The sequence below is a fragment of the Aethalodelphis obliquidens genome, unplaced genomic scaffold (genome assembly GCF_003676395.1).
Source record: "Aethalodelphis obliquidens isolate GAN/ISIS:26980383/991018 unplaced genomic scaffold, ASM367639v1 scaffold13, whole genome shotgun sequence".
NCBI classification, from domain to species: domain Eukaryota; kingdom Metazoa; phylum Chordata; class Mammalia; order Artiodactyla; family Delphinidae; genus Aethalodelphis; species Aethalodelphis obliquidens.
The window spans coordinates 15742930-15768019 of NW_020837957.1; the positions used below are offsets into that span (position 1 = coordinate 15742930).

General features: G+C 35.0%; 1 protein-coding gene and 1 non-coding gene across 3 annotated transcripts in view; one reads left to right on the forward strand and one right to left on the reverse strand.

The window, feature by feature from the left end:
- ADGRL4 (adhesion G protein-coupled receptor L4) overlaps positions 1-21011 on the reverse strand; it is a 121943-nt gene extending 100932 nt beyond the window's left edge. For both annotated transcript variants that reach the window (XM_027114155.1, XM_027114154.1), the window contains exons 1-2: positions 20713-21011; positions 19213-19362 (exon numbers count right to left, since the gene is read on the reverse strand). In XM_027114155.1, coding sequence (XP_026969956.1) covers positions 19213-19362; positions 20713-20734 — 172 coding nt within the window. In that variant the 5' untranslated portion in view covers positions 20735-21011. The remainder of the gene's footprint in view (positions 1-19212; positions 19363-20712) is intronic.
- Positions 109-215, forward strand: LOC113624644 (U6 spliceosomal RNA). The gene has a single exon (XR_003434430.1). It is a non-coding gene; the product is annotated as a U6 spliceosomal RNA (small nuclear RNA).
- Positions 21012-25090: the final 4079 nt, after the last annotated feature.

Sequence of the window (25090 nt, forward strand, 5' to 3'; positions counted from 1 at the left end):
ACTCCTATACACTAACAATGAAAAATCTGAAAGAGAAATTAAGGAAACACTCCTATTTACCATTGCAACAAAAAGAATCAAATACCTAGGAATAAAACTACCTAAGGAGTGCTCGCTTCGGCAGCACATATACTAAAATTGGAACGATACAGAGAAGATTAGCATGGCCCCTGCGCAAGGATGACACGCAAATTTGTGAAGCGTTCCATATTTTTTGATGACCATAGTGGTAGTCTGCACCTGGTCCTCCTTGTGGCATTTCTAAAAGAAACCCGGCAAAGATTCACCTTGTTGACTAACAGGTAAAATAAAAGAAAATATTCTAGAGGAAATAATACCAACAGGACTAAAAAAAAAGTGCCACCAAAAAGTGAAGAGTCTGCTCTTCCAGGGGAAAGTGCAGTGAAACATGGTATATTTGTCAAAGATGTTCTGTTCCCTTGCACAGAGGTGCCTGCTATACTGCCTATCACACTCTAACAAAATATTAGTATGCTTTAGTAAGACATGTACAAAGTTTCAAATAAATACATTAAGTACAAAAAAAAAAAAAAAAACTACCTAAGGAGGCTAAAGATCTGTATGCAGAAAACTATAAGACACTGGTGAAAGAAACTAAAGATGATACAAACAGATGGAGAGATATACCATGTTCCTGGATTGGAAGAATCAACACTGTGAAAATGACTATACTCCCCAAAGCAATCTACAGATTCAATGCAATCCCTATCAAATTACCAATGGCATTTTTCACAGAACTAGAACAAAAAATTTTTCAATTTGTATGGGAACACAAAAGAACCCGAATTGCCAAAACAATCTTGAGAAAGTAAAACGGAGCTGGAGGAATCAGGCTCCCTGACTTCAGATTATACTACAAAGCTACAGTAATCAAGAGAGTATGGTACTGGCACAAAAACAAAAATATAGATCAGTGGAACAGGATAGAAAGCCCAGAGATAAACTCACGCACATATGGTCACCTTATCTTTGACAAAGGAGGCAAGAATATACAATGGAGCAAAGACAGCCTCTTCAATAAGTGGTGCTGGGAAAACTGGACAGCTACATTAAAAGGATGAAATCAGAACACTTCCTAACACCATACACAAAAATAAACTCAAATTGTATTAAAGACCTAAATGTAAGGACAGACAGTATAAAACTCTTAGAGGAAAACATAGGCAGAACACTCTATGACATAAATCACAGCAAGATCCTTTTCGACCCACCTTCTAGAGTAATGGAAATAAAAACAAAACTAAACAAATGGGACCCAGTGAAACTTCAAAGCTTTTGCACAGCAAAGGAAACCATAAAGAAGACAAAAAGACAACCATCAGTATGGGAGAAAATATTTGCAAATGAAGCAACTGACAACGGATTAATTTCCAAAATATACAAGCAGCTCATGAGGCTCAATATCAAAAGAAAAAAACAACCTAATCCAAAAATGGGCAGAAGGCCTAAATAGACATTTCTCCAAAGAAGACATACAGATGGCCAACAAACACATGAAAAGATGTTCAACATCTCTAATCATTAGAGAAATGCAAATCAAAACCACAATGAGGTATTATCTCCCACCAGTCAGAATGGCCATCATCAAAAAACCTAGAAAGGATAAATGCTGGAGAAGGTGTGGAGAAAAGGGAACCCTTATGCACTGTTGGTGGGAATGTAACTTGATACAGTCACTATGAAGAACTATTTGGAGATTACTTAAAAAACTAAAAATAGAATTACCCTATGACCCAGCAATCCCACTACTGGCCATATACCTGAGAAAACCGTAATTCAAAAAGATACATGTAACACAATGTTCATTGCAGCACTATTTACAATAGCTAGGATATGGAAATAACCTAAATGTCCATCGACAGAATGGATAAAGAAAATGTGGCACATACATACAATGGAATATTACTCAGCCATAAAAAGGAATGAAATTGAGTTATTTGTAATGAGGTGGATAGACCTAGAGTCTGTTATACAGAGTAAAGTAAGTCAGAAAGAGAAAAACAAATACCGTATGCTAATGCATATATATGGAATGTAGAAAAATGGTAGTGATGAATCTAGTGGTGGGGCAGAAATAAAGATGGAGACATTGAGAATGGACTTGAGGGCACAGTGGGGAAGGGGAGGCTGGGATGTAAGTGAGAGAGTAGTACTGACATACATACACTAACAAATGTAAAATGGATGGCTGGTGGAAGCTGCTGCATAGGGAGATCAGCTCGGTGCTTTGTGACCACCTAGAGGCATGGAATAGGGAGTGTGGGAGGAAGGCTCAAAAGGGAAGGTATATGGGGATATGTGTATGCATACAGCTGATTCACTTTGTTGTTCGGCAGAAACTAACACCACATTGTGAAGCAATTATACTCCAATAAAGATGTATTTAAAAAAAAAGAAAGCTTACTAATAAGTAAATGATTAATTTTTTTTTCCCTTCAGACACAGAAAGCCTAAAATGTAAGTTGAGGATTAATAAACTATTAGCAAGTAGGGACTAATATACCCTTATTCTAGGTATATGGTTAAGTGCTCATATGTGTTGCTGTTCGTGGAATTTAGGAAAAGCAGAAGAGCACCTTGTTATAACATAACTGCCTAGATGATTTTCATCTGATTTTCTGGATAGTTTGGGAAAGTAGAAAAAGAATGAACCTATCCAAAACAATGTGGCAGAAAGTGACTGACAGATTTACATTAATAACAGTTCACTTACTGAGGCCTTTCTATATGGCCAGTATCATAACTAAATGCTATATTTTTATTATCTTCTTTTATCCTCAAAAATATTTTGAAGTTGATAAGACTATTTATATACCAAAGACATAGCAACTGGTCCAAATATGACAGCTAGCAAGTGATGGAACCAGGATCCGATCCCAGGGATGCCTTCCTCAGAAGCTCTGTTTCTTCTATAGCTCTGCTTCTTTGGATCGATCTTGGTTCAAAGTGTCAATAGTGTCTGAATCTAAAAAGTTGAGGTACAGATTTTCAAAGCAGGTCTCCATTATAATGCTTCATCTGCTGAAATCTACTTTGAAATAAACTATAGCCATTTTTTTCCCTCCTATATTTATTATTTGTACTTGGTATTCCAGATTTGAATACTTACCGTATGTCAAAATTTTGCTTTAAATTCTATTCTCTAAGTGTGTCATATTTGTAAGTGTGTCATTCGGTTTTAATATTGTTGTAAGGACAATTTCTTTTCAATTAATAAAGGAACTGATCTGCAAATATTAAGGCATTAGTAGTAGTAAGTCCTTGGATCATAATTTATGAATCGCTGGAATCTTTTTTTGAAAACTGTATCTCCAGTAATCAGTAAGACTTAAGTTTTCTTTTCTAAACACAATAAAGTGTATTATGGGTTATAATCTAAAACCTTGCTTAAATTCATATTAACTTCATACTTCTTTATTCTTAAAGCAACCATCTGATTGTTTAAAAGGATAAGTATAAAGAGATTATTGACTATAAAACAACAATTACTGCCTCTATTGAAAATTTTCTGACATATTTGTCTACTAATAAACTGAAATTCAAAGTCCAAAACATATTTAAAAAAACAGTCTTCTCCATATAGTATTCCATTATGAAACTGCTGCAGGGAACATAACATTCGTTGAACAAACACAACACTATAATCAAGCATCTGCTTGCTTTCCTGCATTGCATATACAACAGAGATTTGTTGTACTATTTTTAGTATTCTCAATAGATTTCTGTGTTTATAAAGGTCCAGAAATTATCTTCAGAACAGATCCTCCATACGGCACCAGGAAACCTAGCATAAGAACCTTTCTGACACAAAGGATATAGAACTCTCTTACTTCAAAATATCAAAATTTTTCCACAAATACAAAACTATCAAGCAAGTGTCAGGACCACCTCAACTTCTGTTCAGTCTCGTCAAAATTGATTTAGTTGTCTGCACAAGTCAACTTTAATTATCAAAAATGTACAAAAAACAGCACATTTCTTCCCACTTAAATGTTAAACATGACTCCGGTGACATTTTTAATTACAAATTCTTTAAGACTTAGTATGTGTTCTTGATCTGCAGAGGGCTAACAGCATGATATCACTAAAGAAACATGACCCAAATTTTAGTTCTGAGGTTATATCCACAAAAGAGAAATAAAGTGGAGATGCCCACTTTTCTGCGTAATTATTGCATATATAACTGACCTGGTGAGTCAACCCAAAGAATCTCAAGGAAAAAATATATATATTTTGGTGTTCTTTGGTAAGACTTTACAAATTTCACAATTTGTTTGAACTCTCCTCTGCAATTCATTTTTTCCTCTGTAAATATATCCTGAGTTAACACCTGTTAAATAAGCTAGCATGTAAGACATGTAGAACACTGATAACCTGACTACCTTCATTCTACTGTAAGTTCTTAAAAACTACATTCTAAAATTCACTGAATAATTTAAATAACAAATAATTTTTATGTCTGTGCTCATGTGCACACATTCTTATTTTTGATTTTATAAATATAACCTTTAAAGTATTAGAAAATACAAAATACCACGTTAATCTATAAGGATAACACTCTTAAATGACTGCACCTTCAATATAGTGAAACAACTAAATATAATGTCAATTACATAAAAACCACTTGTTACGCCATAGAAGATTATTCAGACCCCACACAAAAGGTAGTTTCCTTCCCCATAATGGTAACAAAGTGATTAACTAGCAAGTTCAACATGAAGGAATGATATGGTTCCAAGTGTGTATGGTTCCTTAAACCTTGTCAAGGCATATTGCCAGATATTTCAATTAATGCGTAACAAGGTCACAAAATCAATTTCTTATCAGCTAAAAACACTCTTACAGTAAATTTTATTTTCAAACCATAATCTCTAAATTAAATCTGTGTCCCTAAAACATACAGTACAGAAACTCACTCATTGGGTTTTCCCCCTGATAGCATTTTCACAAATGGCACAAGGCTTTGTATGCTATATATAGTCTACAATGTTTGGCTGGATTCTAATCTTCCTAGAGAATGTCTTTATCTTTTTCCATGGCAAATGAAGGACCAAAGTATTAATTTACTCCTTAAAATAAGTACAGGCTTTGAACAGTCTGGCATTCTATCTTCTAGCAATTTCTTTGGGAACTTTTAAACAGTTATAAAGAGAATCTCTGATACTGTATATTAATCCAGATTTCTTGATAATATAAATTATCAGAACATAACATTGCGGGAAAAATCACGTTAATACGGGAAATACCATTACCGTGCAGTAAATTCCATTTAAAGGGACTTGGCAGGAATCGAGCTTTTCAGGCCAATGACACTCAAAATAATCTCATTCTTAATGAAAACTCTTTGACTTGAATATAAAATACCATCGTCTATTATTCAGGTGCTGGAGTTCTTTCTCTATATTCCAATTTCTTTAAACAGAATGTTTTTTCCTCCTAAAATCCTTATTCTCACTCTACCCACAACTACACATGAGACTACAGTAATTTAAGTCCTGGTACCTTTTCCCTCAATGGCAATGGACCAAAATAGTTAAAGCAGCTGAAATGTATCAGTAATACTGCCTTAATTTTTTAATATCCAGAAAATCACAACTTTCAAGGCAGACAAATATGATCTGTTCTGTTTTTTAACGTTCCAAATGCTTGATACATTTATACAGATGCTGTATAATGTACACTACATAGTGGTATTATCTCATACAGCTGACCAACAAATTAAAAAATCGATTAATTATTAATTCAGATTCTTGGCACCAGTTTGATGGTTGGTAAAATATGGGATATAAAATCATATCTCAAGAAGACAAGAAGAAGAAATTATCTGAGATAATACATCAGAGTTTTTCAAAACATTTTTCCCACATCCTCCTAAACATATACTCTTTTAGTTGATTTCAGCACTGCTAGAGAGCATGAAAAGAATGTTTCCTAAATCATGAAGTGAATAACTCTTAGGAAGGGTTACAACACATTTTTTAAAATTAAACACAACATTTTTGTAGATGAAGACAATATTTTCTTCATAATCTTTATATATTGGAGGTATTAAAATTCTAATGAAGTAATTTAAAGTTACAGAGATTAAGAATATTTTTTTCTTCCCAATTCATTCATGTGATAATTTATTCTATTTAATCAAATTTAGAGTTTGATAAAAAACAAAATAAAATTTGTCCTTCACTTTGTACATACTAATGCAAAAAAAGATAAAACTTCACCTTAAGTAGGTAACTGAAGAATAAATACAGCTTCATGTAATGTTGTATTTAAAAAGATTAGTTCATGGGAAAGAGTGATAAATGTGAGACAGATATTTTCAACAACACAGAATAAAATTCTGTTTTGAAATTAAAGAAAGAACAAAGTACTAATATGCTTAGAAATGAAAATATCATTTTTCTAAGTGCTAATAATTTCACAATTACTAGGATTTCTATGAAAACAGCATATGTGACACATCAGATGCAGAAAAAAAATACCATAGTCAATGTGACTCCTGGGACTCTGAAGATTAGGGCCAGGGTGCTTCAAAAACAGGAGGTCATCACAAGGTATTAGTGCCAATATTGCAAATGTCCCTGCTTTAGGACATACTGCTTCCTAATTCAGGAAAATGTTCAAAAGAGGAATAGATAAGTTAATGGAAATTCAGTCTTGCACAGTTGATCACTCAAAATGAAATAGGGAAAGACAGTTTGGAGAAAACCAATGTGAAGTTTATTAAGCAAACTGATCATTCATGCACATTTTCTATCTGGCTATAATGGATAGTCTTTATTTACAGCAAAATATTTGGGATGGGATTATACCTAATGTAATCTTGCTATATGGGTCTCTTACAATGTATAGAATTCAAGCAAATCTAAGTGCTGATTCATGCAAGCAGGAATACCACCCACAATGTCTTAATAAATTCAGCATAGGCAAGGAACAATAAGAATGGGGCGCCAACCAATCAGAGTAACCACTCAAAAACAATCCATAGTATTTTACAGATTGGATCCAAGGAATTTTGGTAGTTTCCAAGGATCCACTCAAGAATAAGAATTAGTTACTCTCCTCAAACAGCAGTCACTGTTGGGATTCCCCAGGCACTATTAAAAAGCAGGCATTCTCTATGTCTGTGTCTTTACTCCTGTCCTTGAGGACACAGGGAGGGGGAAGGGCAAGCTGGGATGAAGTGAGAGAGTGTCATGGACATATATACACTACCAAATGTAAAATCGATAGCTAGTGGGAAGCAGCTGCATAGCACAGGGAGATCAGCTCAGTGCTTTGCGACCACCTAGAGGGGTGGGATAAGGAGGGTGAGAGGGAGGCGTAAGAAGGAAGGGATATGGGGATAGACGTATGCATATAGCTGATTCACTTTGTTATACAGAGGAAACTAACACAACATTGTAAAGCAATTATACTCCAAAAAGGATGTTAAAAAAAAAAAAAGCAGGCAAACTCCATCAACACTTATTCCGATATCATGAATTGATGCAAAAATAAAAAATGAATTATGAGAAGATGAAAAAGCAAACAATTATTCTTAAAATATAGAAATAAGAAAGGCCTTGCAAAGAAAGTGACACGTGTATTGAGTTTTAGACAATGAATCTCAGTTTATAATTTTTCCAACATTGAAAGTGCCTGATTTATTTCCTGAGCACACACACAGCTGATTATCCTGTCCCATTTATTGTCTGACACAAAGTATTTTGATGCCTGGAACTATATGAAATCCTCAGAATGGAGAAATTTAGCTACAGGTTTCCAGCTGAGAAGACTGCCCCTCTGATCAAGTCCACTCTCAACATCCCTGGCTCATCACAGTTAAAAATAAACAATCATCAATGTTCTTTTGAAATTGCAACACAAGGACAAGTTCTATTTTGTAGCATTTTGTTCCAGATTATTCATTAAATGGTACGTATAAAATCACATGAATCATAACCCTCCTCCCCACATAACGAATATGTGTATCATTTTATTCAAAAGGGGTTCTCTCAACTGTATACAACAGTGACTAAACCTTTCCCAGAGGGGACCAAATATAAAAATCAAGGTTTATAGCCTTCTTGTTTCTTTTTTTATGATTCAGGTGACTCTGATATAGCACTTCTCCTGCTGATCATTTTCTATGTAATACCTTACTTTTTAGCACTCTAATACAGGGGGTTCACTGAAGATTCATCCAGAAGTTCCTTTCAAAGGAGGAAATCACCAGAGAAAACAATAATGGAAATAATGGAAAATAAGTTTTATTTATGTGCCTGCCTCTACTGATTTGTAACATCTGCCTGGAGAAGAACTTTGAGGTCACATCCTGGTTCAGCAGAAAAGAATATCATGATGGTGTTATGGCCATGAATAGGGAGAAGGTAGCACAAGCAGTAGATGAAAGCCTCACCTGCATTGGTCATGCCAGCTCCAGAGATCGCAGTAAAAAGAAGGGTAGTAGAGTGGAAAGTGCACTGAGTTTAGAGGCAAGAGACCAAAATCCATATCTGTTTCATTTTCATGTTTTAAATTGAGCCGAAAATCCATTAGTTACCCAAAAAGTAGATGAACTGTATATTGACTACAGTCCGAATAAAAGTCTCACAATAACAGAATCAAAGAATTTTAAAGCTGAGAGAGACATTAATAACCATTACCATAACAGTCCCAGTTGAACAGGACTAGAATATACATAACAAGCTTGGAGACCTCATCACAGTCATATGAGAATTTATTATCAGAGAATTTAGTTACTCGGGCATGGCATACTAGGAGGGTTCAAATTACAGGGCTGCTCCCAGTTATTGAGATACAAGGATATAAGAAAGGGATCCAATAATGGGCACCTGGAAGATAAGACTTTGGTGTAGTAATTATTTTATTTTTTTAGATGATGGGGTAATATCACAGTATTTCTAAAATATACCCCTCCTTTCTTAAACTAGAATTAGTCTCAGAAAAGGGTTAAATGAAAGTAGATGAATGTAGACATGGAGGCCCAGAGGATTGATAGAAACTCTTCTTATAGTGGTCATTGTTGATTTTTGGCTGCTTCGCACCTATTCACTCTCCTGATGGTAAGAGTCACTCAACTGTCGTCTTGAAAAGTGCTTTTTCTCACTCTGTCCCCATGATTTGAGAAGGTTTTCACCTATGCTACAGGAATGAAGAAGTCTATATATTCTATTATTTAGGTACACAAAGGTAATAAACATTTTGAATGTATAAATAAAAATGACAGGTTTTGAAGTAAACTATACTCTTCTTTTATTGAATGATATCAATAGGTATTCCTTAAACATAAGCTGAGAAGCAAGGCACAAACATATTATGCAAAAGACAGTTGAATACTAGAGGGCTCTTTTAACTGAAGACTCAGGTGTTTCTTAAGCTATGGGAAATTGTCTTATATCTTTTGTTATTTCCTTTGCTAAATCTTGTCTGATCCTACTTTAATAAGACTTCTATTAGATGGATATTAGGTTCTCCATGTTGCTCTCGTATTTTCCATCTTTGCCTTTTAGTTCTGCAGTCTCTGGGTATTATTTTTCTGCTGCTTTATTGCACGTTATTGCCTCAATTTGGGAGTAACATAGATCAGAAGATAAATATATTTTATTGGAGGAGAAAAATAGATCTTTTTGTATGAACTCTCAAGAGTATTAGCCAGTGAATTCAGGAAATTACTCAGGGAAAACAAACAACATAGGTTGGAAATTGCAGATAATTACAATATTATAACCACAGAATTTATAAGTAAGTCAAAAACAAAGTTTGAGTTCAATCAAATGGAGCGGAGGTTCTTCAACAACAATGCACTATTCCTGGGTACCAAGTATAGGCTCTATCCCCATATTAATGACATTATAATGTGAAAAATTACCAGCAAATCATGAAATTAGGGTCAAAAGACACATTGACTACCCTGTTTTACCTTTGAGATAAACTAGGGGAGGAATTTGGGAGAGCTTAGGCAGAGATAATGGAAAAGATCACAAGGGGGTGAAATTGGGTTATTATAAAAAGGGGGATTGTGCTCAGCTGATGAACTTAAGAATATCCTGACTTATGCAGTCCAGGGGTATCTTCTACTGATGTGTAAGAAAATTTGAAATTTGTAGTTTCCCTGTTCGGTGTGTGATCATTTTCATAGGAGAGAAAACCCAGGAATAGAGACTTTAGTCTCAATCTTCTGGTGATTTTCAAGAATTGCTTGCATTACTGACAATTTTACCAGTTTATTGTCTTGATGGATTTCTACAAAAGGAGATGAATAAAAGGATAAAGGAGGTACAAGGAATTGAGCAGCACAAAGGTTATGGGATATACCGAAGAAGAAAGTATTTTTTCTGGTATAATAGCTCTTTCACATACAGAAGCCTATTCTATTTGTTTTGTTTGTTAGGATGCAAAATTTTTGAGAATCTCTTTGAGGGTATCAACTAGAGTTTTTCCTTCAAACTTTCTCTCCCTAGAAAGTAACTTTTTCAGGCCAGTTCTATTTATTCATCTTTGTGTTTGTATTTTTGGCTTTTCTCCAATGACTGGTTATCCTTAAAAGACCCTTATGTTTATAACTAAAGAACAATGTTGATTATCACAGGTACCATGACCCAGGTTTTGCCTGACAATTACAACCTCTTTAGTACAAGAGTTCTGGGTTTGCTGCATACGTGGGTGGGGCAAGTTTCAGGCATTATTCCAGGTAGCATAGATGGGGAGTGGGCAGAAAGGTGGTATTAATTTTTTTTCTTTTTATCAGTTGTTTTGATAATGTAGCACAAAAAAAGCAGAATTGAGGTAGGAGGGGTAGAACCAAAATAATTCATTTTCTTCTTAATGAGATTCAATTTCCTTATTTGCAGACTTAATTCACATAGTAGTTTGAGGATCATATGAGAAGACTGTTTGAAGGTACTTTCTCTGGGAAAATTATTTAACCTATAAATTGAGAATAATACTAGCTTTTACTTCAGAGTTGTTATGAGGATTAAATTTACAAATTCATGTAAAGTGCTTAGAATAGATGGTAGCTCAGAGAAAGCACTCAAATTAATATCAATATTATTATTCTTTTTTTGTGAATAAGCTGTAAATCTGAAGTTCCTTATTTAAGCATTAAAGAGACTAAGTAAGGATGAAGAGAAATAATGCAAAAATAGATAATCAGAAGACTGGTTAATTTGCTTCCAAAATAACTGGGAGTTGGCTATCAAGTATGCTAATGCCCTATTAAAACTGGGACTGTAGAAAATTGACATTCCAACAACAAAAGAAATATCATCAATATTGCAAAATGAAGTTAGCAATCTTAAAATATTGACAAAATAATAGAATTTTAATAAGCAAAGCGAAAGAATTGAGACTCATTGAGTCACTTTACGGTGTTAAAGGTGCTATCTCCAAATTCCTTTGTTCTTCTTCATGCCAATATTTTCTTGAAAAGCAACAGAGGTTTAAAATGTTTGAAAATTCCACATTTAGAGCACAATTTTCACTTAATTTAAATTTCCTAGCAGTTCCTAAAGATATGACTGAACATAAAGTATAAGATGGTACAACTGCCATGTTCACTTTGCATGCAAAAAATGAAAACTAATGCTAGAAAAATGATATCCAATTGTATTGCTATTGATGCTTTATCATCAGCAACACATATTATATGACGTATATATATATAAATATATATATATGATGAATCAACATTTTAGCCTACAGTAAAAACAAATTGATAGTCTTCACTTGAAAAAAAAAAAACCCATCACTCTGATAATGTCAAATCAGGTAGTAAGTCTTATCTAGGATTGATTTAACACAGAAATTTGAGTAAGTATTTTTGATTATTGATATTAGCACTCAGAAGTTCTGTGTTGATTTTTACTATTTCTGTTTAATTCTCTGTGCCATTAGTTATCTGATATTACTTTTCTGATTCTAAATATGCAATGAATCCACGTAGATAATACTGATTAAAAAGTAATCAAAAATAAATGAGACTTCTACATGAAGAAACATTTTCATGTTTCATTATAGATTAGTTGGGAAAATCCAAAATCATATATTCATATTAAACTTTTCTTTAAGAACTCAGGATAATTCTTAGTTTGTATCTCATTCATTGTCATATCTGTCCAGTGAAATACACATGAAACAGGATGACTTAGAAAAATGATTCCTGAAACTTAGTCTGCAAAAAATGACCTTGTCAAGTTAGATAAGAGAAGTTTTTAGTTTTTAGTTTTTTAACATTGTTATTGGACTATAATTGCTTTACAATGGTGTGTTAGTTTCTGCTTTATAACAAAGTGAATCAGCTATACAAATAGAGGGAGGAGATATGGAGAAGTTTTTAGTTTTAAAACTGTGGTGCTGATCAGCAAAACTCAAATGACACAAGTTCTTTTTTCTTTTTCTTTTTAAAAATAAAATACTAGCTTAAAGATGGTTTCTATAATGGTTTATTCTTTTATTTTTCTCTTTTTATATGGTAAAAGAATTTGTAATCTTATAGAGTAGATTTTTTGAGGAGGTTCTACTTAATTATTGTGCTTGAGTTTGTTCTCTCTATTGTGTAACTCTTCTTGTCAACAGACGAAAGAGGTCATATTTCTAGTTACAAGGAAAAGAATTTCTGAAATTGGCAAAGGTATTTTATTTATTTGGATGAAGTTCACAGAAATCATGCATCCTGGAATGTAAGCCTTGGGTTAATTTAGACTATCAGTTTTTAAACAGGTTACAGTTTCCATTCAGTACAAGAAGGCCCAAGGAAATATGTACCTCACTTTAAAAAAAATTTGATACACAGCTATCTAGAAGCATGTTAGAGTTCATACTTTTTCAAGTTTGTACTAGTATTCATTTTCCTAGGAAATTCCTCTGGAGTATGTAAAAATACACTTGTTTTACAAAAGAAATTTTGCTTCCTCAAGGGTTTTTAGTAACATATTACATATGAAGGAAGATGTGGATGTAATGTTATTGAGACATAGATTTCTAAATCTTCAAATATTCCTTAAATATTCCTTAAAAACCAGAAGACACCTCCTTCTATGGACTGGAACAAGAAGAAAAGAGAAAAAGACATAGAGAGGGAGGCAGAGAGAAAAAGAGAGAGAGAAAGGGAAAAATTAAAGAAAATGCTAGCCCTGGCTGCTACTCAATTCTGTACTCCTAAGTTTCAATACCACAAAATGTAATAAATGTAAAAGGATAAGAAAAGTTGTAGATGAACTACTAGGAGAGCTGATGATGCCAGCTGAGAAATGAAAACAAACATTCAAAAGATACCCATTTGCAGCCTTAAGACAAAAAAGATTTAGAAGCTGCTGTGAAAAATCGCTTTTCTAGAGGGACCTAATCCAGGCAGTTTTGATGCACTCTATCTTCTGGGTATGTAACTCCACAGAAGTTAAATATCAGTACAATTTAAAGATGATTATAAACTTTAACCTTCCTTGTTTTTGTTCCAACTGTCTCACTCAATAAATAGACTAACTTTGGTAACCAGACTATTTAATTTGCCAGATCATGACAGAACTAAACTGATGGACCATCTTTTTTGGTAACAGAAATAAAATGTTGGTATGCTAAATTATTAAGGGTACCATATTCTAAATTTTCAAAGTTAGAATAGGTTTCAAAAATGACAGGGTCAAAATGAATATTCCAATTGTTGAAATAAGTAAAGGTAATGATGATGTTTTAAAAAGGTAATGATGATGTTTATCATATAAGAAAATGCTTGACATGTTCGCCAAAATGCACTGATACATTTTATGACATTTTTGTCCTACACTGTAAGGTTTATTTCATAAAATATTTGTATTAACGAAAATATTTCTAAGTAAGCTGGTATACACTTAGAATCTAGTTCAACAATGTGTTGGGTTTATCTTTGTTACTTTTAGAGCTAGAGATATTAACAATGCCCTTTGGAATCGGATTCATAAAGAACAGATAATGCTTATGAAATGAATGCGTGAAAATAATACAACTATCTTTAAGCAAATAACAGAACTTAAGCATCCCAATGAGAATTAACAACTTGAAAGTCAGTACATTTATTCTAGTGATCTCGCTATTATATGCAATATCAAAACATTTCAAAACTTAAAAAACTATCTTTGTTCCATGCTACTCATGAAAAATATTTCATCTCATATTACTTTATAACCACACACCATTTTCTTAAAACCATTTTGGCAATTAATCTTCCACTTCACCCATCAGATTTGGTTAAAAGTTTCTCTTAGCTGTTTCTGAAGATTAAATCCACTCTCAAAATCTCATTGTCATTGAGAACAGGAAAAAAAATATATATATATATATATACTCAAATAATTTATTTAAATTTAATTTATTATATTATACATATAAATTATAAAGTAAGAGTTCTAATAAAATTTTAAGCACTGGTAGCATCATTTTCATAATTAAACCATCTTAGACAATGATATTTACTTGAGTGAGAAATGGGTGATACCAATTAGTTTGTTATTCTGGCATGTTTGTTCTGAAAAATCATTCACATACGGAATGTGACTATACCTCATAAAAGTGAAAAGGTATATGTATGTTATATAGCTTTGACTATATGTATATATCATTATTAAATATGAAATATCATTGAGATGTGATGCAAAGAAGAGTACATAAGAGTTATTTTTCTGTTCACATTTCTATTACGGATATTATCATTTTGTTAAATATTTACAGCTACAGTTATTACTTGTAGGACATAGTTTAGATAGTATATCTAATTGTGTTAACGATGTGTATATTCATGACATACACATTTTGTATGCTTTGCGTCTGTTCTGATGACTATTGGTTTGCCCATTTTGATGAGCATCCTCTTTATTACTAAAGAAAAAATTGTTATGGAAGCAATCACATGTCCTCAACACTTCTATTTTATCCTGGGCAGATTCATGCTAGTGGACTATTTTAATTAATATTTCTCTCACATTCTGCTCTTTAGATAGCTACTGTGACACTGTTCTCTTTACCTTTACCAGCTTCATACTGCTCTCTAGTTTATTATGATATTCTTCCAGTTGAATTTTACAAGCATACGTATGGTTATTAGATAATAATGAAAAACTTTTTAATCATACAGTATGTCTCCCTGAGTCAGGCACCAAGACTTCATTATTTTCTGTAAAGTGCTTGTGATGTTGTTCATAATAGGCATAATAGGCATGTCTCAAGCTCTGAAAAGATTTTTATACATGCGTACTGGTAGTCAATTACATCCTTCCTGACCATTCCTCTCCTTACCTGGGGCAGTTGTTTTCCTCCTACCCATTCTCATTCCATGAAACTTCCCAAAAAACAGCCCCACTTAATGTGCTGATATGAGAGTAGGGAGACTATTTTCTCACCACCCCCCATCCTTACACCCAAACATGCAATGCACTGCATCCTTCCACTGGTTCCTGCTTCTTGCTTCTCACAGCTCAGTTTATTCCAACTCAAGCAATATAGTGTTTTAGGTGTAGCCAAAGATTCTTTCAGCCCTTCTAACCTTCCTTTTTTAACACTTTCATAATTACCTGGGGGAGGAGGGATCTTTAACTTCCTATATTTGTAACTACTGTGCACTAGAAGGTAGTCAAAAATGTACTGAGAACCATAAGGAACGGCAATAGTAATATATGTTTAAAGAACTAAAATAACCTACATTTTATAGTTAAACATCATCAACAATTTCAAAAGCCTTTAAAGGTACCCCCAAATTTCTCCACACTTTTTCACCTCCTATCTTAAAATACACTTACATGTCAGCATAAAGATAAGTATGTAATAAATTCCCATTAATACCTCAATAAAGTGGTAATAAATACATTCCTATTAAAATGATACTGTTCCACCAATTTGGTTTAAAAATCTGTACTAAACTAATTATGTCAGGTGACTGGTAATATGCTGACATTTTTGGTAATTTAGAGAAGGCTAAGATTCCAGGGTTTGAGTCCTAACTTTATCACTTTAGCCTGGGACACTGGGGAACTCACTTAAGCTTTCAGAGTCCTGCTTCTCTCATATGCAAAAGGCTGTAGTGTGGAGTTCAACAGAAGCTAGTTATAACCAGTAATAATACTGTTTGTAAGTAAAAGACAGCATCTGTAGTTTTTATTTCAACTGCTTGATATGAAGATTAAAGTACATTGGGTAGATGGAGCATAAAGTATAATGAATTGTACTATTGGTTTTACAGGTTGGGTAAATGGCCTTTGTGAGTTGACCCTTGCTAATCCGTTCTTACTCTATCTAATGGGGTTATCTTTCTAATACCTACAATCTATCATGTAACTCAGCTACTTAATACCTGCCAAAGGCTTTCTTTTGTTAACAGAATAAAGTCCATACCTTTGACATCTTGACTTAATTGCCATTGACCCCTCAACTAAGATACCTGTGATATATATCCAGCATGAAATACTTGGAGCTCCTTAAAAAAAAACACACACACATGTTCAACTTCTATGCCTTTGTTACTGCTGATTCCTTTTGCCTGACTTCTCTCTGTCACTTTGCTCGTCTTAATAAAACCTATTTATTCTCAATTCTGAGCATAAATGTCACCTCTACTTGGAAAACTTCCTTGCTGTTGACTGCACACCTCAAACTTACCTCTTTTATAACACTGTATCAAATTATTAACATAGTTCTGTAACTGTCCTCAGATATATTAGAAATCAAGGTCAATTCTTATTGATTATTTTAACCCAAGGGCATAGCAGTATCTGTTAAGCAGAGGCCTTATGGTCAAACACAGTGAGTAATAATACAGGCACTGGAATTAGACAGACTTGGGCTCAAATCTTGGCTCCACTACTTATTTGTTGTGTCACTTGAGATTTTCACTTACCTTCTTAACACTGTATTTCCTTATAGATAAAATGGGAATAATAACGGATGAAGATGTTGTGCTAATTAATATCTTGGACTAAGTGAATAATACAGCTTAACTATCCTGATGATGATCGTGATAATGATAATGATGATGATGAAAGTGCTCCACAAATACTTGTTCAATAAAAAGATAATTAAGTGAAATAAATTCACTACTATTAAAACTTGTTTCTGTGGGACCACGTAATCCAAAGTCTAAATAACTTGTTCAAAACTAGCTCTTGGAACAGAATACATTGAGTAAGGTTGGGTTATTACCATGACATTTATTTGGCATGCCTTGGAGGGAGCCAGATTTTATGAAGATGATGAAGATGATGTTAATGATGCCAAAAAACAACAATTTTCACTCCTCAAGAAGCAGGCATCTTCTGTAACAAAAATTCTGTCCAGTGATTTCTTAGAGATCTACTAACAATCTTAGAGAAAGATAAGGAAAGATGGGGAAATCTCCTTAGAGATGAAAAAAGCCAACAAGAGTCTTCAAACCCAAAATATAACCTAGACGAGTCAGTAGTTGAAAACACAATGTTTTGATTCCAAAAATCATATTAAATATATTTACTGAAAAAAGTGTCCCAAATTTGTCAGTGGATTAATAAAATGTGAAAAAGATGAAAACCACTGTTTGAACAGTTTTAAGAGGATATTATAAACCTCAGATTGTGAATATTAACACAAGTGTATATGTACCATTCTTCAAATAAGAAGGGAATTTAAGAAGAACTTGAAAAGAAAAAAAATTCCCATTACAAACTGTGTTCTGTGTGAAAAGAAATTTCAGGGCCAAAGCTCTTGAAATATTTTTATTTTCAACAGAAAATATTTTCTGCCCTTCAGCTGACTATTGACTAAACAGCAGGGGGAAAAACAATTGCATTGGATAATGGAAGAGGTGTTTTTAAAAGAAATCATTAAAAACATGATTATGAACTGCTTGGCTGTGTTAATGATGGTAATCATGACACTTGAAAAGTATCTAAATAACAAAAAGGCAACACTGCTTATGAAGTACTCTGGTACAATTTGTAATGATTAGTGGAAAAGCACACTAATATGTTTGATGCCATATTTTGAAGGTCACTCAACTATCAACTTGCCATAATGCCATTCAGTTAAATACACAATAAAAATCTAAGACTATTTATGGAAAGAATTTTGTAGTGCTTGTAGAATAGTAAATTACAAATCCCGGCTCTATGTACAAGCAGAAATGCCTGATCTAATGCACCATTAAGCAACTGTAGCTTTGCTCCACATTTTTAAGCATTAAACTAATTGTGATGAGGTCTGGTCTTACTATATACTGCATATTTAATCTTTTTTAAGAGCCTATCAAATTGAATCACGAGACGCAACTTGTTTATGCTATAAGCAAACACATGCAATATTAACAATGTACAATATCCTGGCTTAATTAGAAAAAGTCCATGTTATCTTAAATACATTTAGGAGTGTAATACCACACAGTTCGAGTCTGAGACTTCCATTTAATTATATTTTAAAACTAATTTACATAGCTTGGAACTTTTTTTTCCTCACTCTCTCCTACATAGAATGTTGTTCTATTGACCTAGTTAAACTAGATTCTACTAAAAATGAAAGAGAAAATAAAGACTGGGTGAAGCTTGAGGAAAGAAGAGGCATGGTGGTGATGGAGACCACAGGCAAGAAATCACTTAAATTTGATTATGGGATAGTGTTCTGTTCATCAAGTCAATGGGCTAAATTGTAGCCTAGAAGGAACTTTCCTGGCATTCTTGCTCTGGGCTCTAGCCTAAAGTTCCATAAATGGGATCTACTTTTTCAGAAAAGAATATATTTTAAAATTTTCTTTCTCTCTCTCTCTCTCTCTCCGGGGTATATATCCAGGGTATGCAGGAGAAAACCTCGAATCTCTTAATGGTATTCTCAAATTTAGATAGGCAAGTACTAAGGAAGGTATCTGAGGGCAACACATGCGGATATAGCCTGGACTTCATGAATTCTCTGTTCTTCTGTTCCTGAAGGTATTGACTCTGCTCTCAGAACCTAGTTTTCCAGCTTAAGTTCAAGGGCAATCTTTACCCAAAATAAGATATGCATGGAGTCATCAAAAGTCCATATAAATTTTGACCTGGGAAGTTTAAACTTATCGTTTCGTTAATTAAGCTTTTTTATCAATAGCATGAAACCAAACAGTATAAAGTAAGACAACTTAACTTCTCGATAAGAAAAAAGCAGTCATATCAGAATTTAATCTTACAATATACTCCAAAAGAGGTAATAAAGATTGTCTACCTTCACAAATTGTGACACCATTTCCTGAAAATCCAATGTTGCAATAGCAGCCTTCAGCTCCATTCCGTATTTCACATTTTGCATTTGGGAGACAAGGTGTCCTGGTACAATTCTGAGTATAGCAACAATTCAGCAAAGTGGAAAAACCCACTAAAGAAAATAGAGAATACACTTTTTCAAAAAGAAAAAGAAAAACCTTCTCCCACTGTTGAGTTAGATGACATACACATTACTATCCTTCTTTCTTTCCATTTAGATAAATGCATTATGAGAATTACCCAAAGGAGGATTTAGGTAAATAACAGGACATGACCAAGTGAGTAAAAAATGTAACGTTTTTCTTCAGTCTCAGTGTTTATCAAGTAAACCTCAACCAAGCTAAAATGTAGTAAGCAACCTGGCTTTATAAAGAAAACAGCATTCTTACATCACTGGACCCTTCACCTTGAGGTGAGATACTTTTAAAGGTAGCTACATGATTGGAAAGTAATATCCCTCCCCTGGGAATGATTCTGTGCAGAAAGAAGTCAAGGTGAACTGAGTATTTGTGTCTTTTCAAAGTCAAATCTGTGTTATTTTAAGATGAAGAGAAACATATCATACCATTCAGGAGGACAAATGCAATTATTTTTTTTTCTGTGTTCTAATTATCTTTTAAAATTCTGCCTTTTCCATAATAAAGTTTCTTTTACATTTTCTCCCATTAGAGGGGAAAAAAATCAACTCAACATACTGGTCAAAGATCGATCTTCCAGAAATGGAACACCAGACAAACATGACCAATAACATGCAGCATAAGAGAGAACAAGCCTTTATTTCAGAGTTTTTGAAAACAAAGTTGGCAATGGTATTTTGTGGGCTGTTAGGAAACGATAAGGAAAAGGGTAGGACGTTCCTTTTTTATTGTTGTCCTAGGCCTTCTCAAGACAAACACGCTTGGGATGGACAGTTTTGAATCATGCAAGTCATTACTCTGAAAACAGTCATCCGAGATAAATTGTCCTCATCTGGTAACAAGAGATTCTTAAACATTCATTTCTAAATCCTAGCCTCACATAGGGCTGTATATACTGTCTAAACCAGAATTAATTCGGCTTCAAAGATGTGATTTATTTTCTTTCCGCACAGTATCATCGAAATGGTATTTTAAAGGAACCCAAAGTCTGGGCCAGCAGTCCCCTTGAAAGGCCAGGAAACCTCCCACAAGTGTTAATGGTTTGGATTTCCCAAATGTCTTGGGGGAAGATCAGAAGAAAGGTCAAAGTCTGGGACTTTGAGGACTTTGTCAGCAGGAATAAAAAGATGACTTGGTCCCTGGGTACTGAATATCGAACTCCAGAGTTGAAAGGCCAAAGAGAAAAACATCCTGAGAAGGACTGTGTCAATTCCCCCTGGAGTCTTGGTCAAATGCACTCGGCACGTGAGTTCCACCTTGGAAATAGCCTATTCCCTACAGGTGCCGGCCCGGGGCAGCCGGGCGACCGGGGCGCGGGCACTCACCTAGGAGCGGAAGGAGTCTCATTGGCGGCGCCGCGGTTGTGGCGGTGGCGGTGGCGGAGCGGCGGGGCGAGCGGGCCGTGTACCTGGGACGCGGCGGGGCGGGCGCGCCAGGCTCCCGGCTGCGGCCCCCGTGACGCGCCCGCTTCCTCCCGCCACTTTCCGGCCTCTTTTGTGTGAGTGCGCTCGTCCAGCGCTGAGTCTGCAGGCCACGTCCGGGCCCGGCCCCCAGGCCACCCTGACCTCACCCCTGGCCTCGGGGCTGCCGGCCCGCTGCGCTCCGCGCACCCCTCGGGGGGATTCTGTCCCCTTCCCGCGGGCAGCGTTCAGGGTGTCGCCCTCAAAGACAATGCGTTCCAGAGTTCAGTGGAGCGTACCGCGCCCCGAGAGAACCTGCTGAACTGCCTATCAGGGGTCCTTCCTACAACCTCAATTCCGGGACACAGCTTTTTTTTTTTTTTTTTTTTTTTTCAGTAACACGTTTCCCTAAAGAACTCTGGGCCCAGAAGTAGGCTGGAAACTTGGATCCAAACAACAGGGCCTTGGTTTCCAGCACTGAGGCTGCACCTTATGGGGACTCAGGGTTCCAGAGTGTAGAATAAAGATACTCTGTCTTGCCTACAGAGCCTACAGGTTAGAATCGTGTCTAAAATGACTGAGTAAAAAACAAGCAAACAGAAAAGCCAAGTGTCGAGAATTAAATGGCTATAAAGTACAAGATGCTGTTTTCCACTTTCAACTAAAATTTACCTCTCTCCTCACCAGCGCCCTCCCCAGAACACCTGGTGCATCGTGTATAGCTTTCCTTTCATGTTACTACATATGAGTTGATTACATAGATACGGATCGTTCAGGTTGAAACACGGAAACATTTTTAGTGTAAAGATTTAAAATAACTGGCAGGCAAGGCTGATCTATAAGACAGAAAGTAGACCAGTGGTTACTTGAGGTTGGAGTGGGGAGTGAGGATTCACTGCAGAAGGACACAGAGGGAAACGTGGGGTAATGGGAATACTATTCATTTTGATTGGGAGGCTGGTTACCTAAATGCATGCATTTGGCAGAACTCATCTCTTAAAATTGTGCCTTTTATCACATGGAAATTATACCTCAATAAAGCTGATTTAAAGAAAAGAAATAATGGATGTTTGTGTCACTGACACAAGTCATTCCACCTAAAAACAGTTGGGCACACCTTTGTCACATTTCATATATGTTCTGTTTAATTGAACAAACATCTGCTAAGAATCTACTTTGCACAGAGAGTACGCTCACAAAGATGATCAAGTCATGGCCCTTGGACTCCAAAAAGATTATAAATAGTGGGGCAACAGCTGAAACTAGTCACAATGACACAAGTCACAATGATACGAGTACTTATGTATAGACATATTTCCTTGGCTCTCTATTGCATTTTCCTGGACCCCTTTCTAGCTTAATTTAATTCCTACAAAAAGCTCCTGAGTGTGGTCCCGCAATAAATGAGGGAAATGAGGAACAGAGGTGTTGTGTGATTTGCCCAGAGTCACACAGCTAGTCTAGCTGACCGGTTTGATTCAAACCCAGGCTATTTTGCTTCTGAGTTGGTGCCCTCAGTCACCCTGCTATATTCCTTCTATAGTGGTACCACCCTGAGAAGGGTATTGCAAAAATGAGTAGTCATCAGTTATTGCTACCAAGGAAGTCTGGAAAGGTGATTTAAATGCCCTAAATTCCTTTTTTTTTTTTTTTAATAAGCTAGACAGTGATTCAGTGAATAAAACTCTCTGGCAGCAGTCTAAATGAGGGATGTTATGGAGACAACAAAGGCAAGGAAGCCAGAATAGTCCAGGAAATAGACTACAAATGCCTGAACCAGGATAGGAGTATTGGGATGAGGGAGATAGGGACAGATTGAAGAAAGGATTAGATAAAGAAAATTGACATCTGGTTGACTTGCTAAGGTTGAGGGATAGGTTTAAAACAGAGTGTGAAGATTTTCTAGTTGTATGAGCAGAAGGTTGGAACCATTCACAAAAAGAGGAAAGATAGGATGAAGAGTGGTTTCAAAGGGGAAAAAGTAACAAGCCCAGTTTTATAATATAAAATTCGAGGTGTTTGGAAGACCTGGCTCCATTTATGGGAAGCTAGTTTTTCCAAAGTCATCGCATTGTACTTATGAAGTCATTGTGTATACTCATCATTCAAAAGACATAAATATAGAAATATATTATCTCCTAAGATACGTTATAAACTGAAACACTGTACGTATGTTTAAAATCACTGTCATAAAATAGTTTACACCATAGATCTGCCACACATGCTTACTCTTGATTTTTATACTAAAGGTAATAGAAGACAACCAATTTTAAAAAATATTATTTTTCTCCATGCATTGCTTAAAAATAACAAAAATGAGGTAAAATGCAATTTTAAAATATTTTCCAAACTTTCTTTTTGCATGTGTGTTCTTATTAAAAAGTAAAAGTTTATTCATATATTTTATCAAGAAAATACAGGAGAGGCCTTCCCTGGTGGCGCAGAGGTTAAGAATCCACCTGCCAGTGCAGGGGACATGGGTTCAAGCCCTGGTCCGGGAGGATCCCACATGCTGCGGAGCAGCTGGGCCCGTGCACCTCAACTACTGAGCCTGTGCTCTAGAGCCCATGTGCCACATCTGCTGAGCCTGCGTGTATAAAAAAAAAAAAAGAAAGAAAGAAAATACAGGAGAGTAAAATGTGAACATGAAGTGTTTAATGATGCTTATAGTTTTAAGATCGTTCTTTGTAAAAATCAAAATTACTTAATTTATTGCTCAGTCATTTTCATAAGAAATAAATATAATAACTGAATAATTTTGGATATGTTGTCTTTACATTAATGAAAAAAAATATATTGAATTTTCATTCCAAATATTTTACTTGTGAGAGAAAAGTATATGTTAAAGAAGTATTCTCAAAGAAATATAGAACTTTAAGTTTAAAATGTTATCAACGATCTTCATTTGGGTACCACTGAGACATTTCTAGTCTTTTGAAGATATAACAATCATTTAGGGCTTGATTTTGGCCTAAATATAACACATGGAAGTAAAATCATTTTAAGCTGCCTACCTAATTGCAGTTTTAATACACTAGTATAAACATTCATCCTGCAATGCGAGATCTTATCAAATCCATGATTAGTTCTATGTTGGGTCTGTCTGTAAGGTGCCAGGATTTAAACAGGTTTCCTTGAAAGGTTCTTGGTCAGGCTGAAGTTTGTTATGGAAAGTATTTACTGTGAAGACCTGGGTTTAGCTCTAACTTTTATTATGAATAGATTCTTTAGCCTCTTTGGGGACCAGTTTACCCATTGTAACATGGAAATAACAATGCCTGCCTTAGTAGATCATTGTGAGTTGTTAAGGTCATTAACATACATTTCAGAAATATTGGGCATTTAGTACCTTTAATAACTAAAGCATCAAATATAGGAAATTAGTACACAATTGAAATGAAGACCTTATCCATGGATGTATTTATGGTGCCCCAGAGAGTGGCACGAGAAACACATGCAGCTTCTGGACCCCCTTCATGAGGCATCTGTGAGACTGTCTGATTCCTCACCTGAGCGTTGGTAGTGTGACTGAATTCTAAGTGTTTGGCCAGCTCTGTGACTATATTTCTAAATATCATCATTACTCACACATCAGTTTGAATTTTCTCAACTATGGAAACGTTCTTAATTTAGGTAGCTCCTCATTTCTTCATATTGTCTCTATTCCCATAAGACCCTCAAAAGGATTACAGTTTACCAAACATGTTTTCCCACCACAGGTCAATTTTAGTCAAACCTAGAATTAACAATGTACAATTGGCAAAAGGACGGCAAAAAGGTTAAAAAAAAAGAGAAAAAGAAAATTGAGTTATATGTAAGGTTGGGAAGAGTAATTGGATGGCAACACACTCAATGTTTACACCAAGAAGAGTTTTACCAAAGTGGGACATCAGTTCCTCATTGTAAGGGAAGTTCCACGAATGGATAAGGATTGAGGTTCCACAAGGTGAACTTCTCTATTAATGGTTCTTAACCTGGACTCTTAGAACTTGAAGGTAAGAAATCTAATTATTTTTTCCTTCATGACACCTCACACAGTGTCTCGAGGATAATAGGCATGTAATTTTAAAGGTGCTGATTGAAGGAGTAAATAAATTAATAAATACCTAGAATAGTGTGTAGTCAAGTTTATCAGAAATGAAAAATCTTTAATTTTGGAGATTAACTGTTTGCCTCAAATGTCTTTTAGATTTCTAGATACATTTCATGTCATTGGGATATAGCCAATCACAATCTTTGGCATTTCAATTTAAAGAAAAAGCCAGGAAAACTCTTAGTTAACTGTAGAGTAATCTATAGTTCC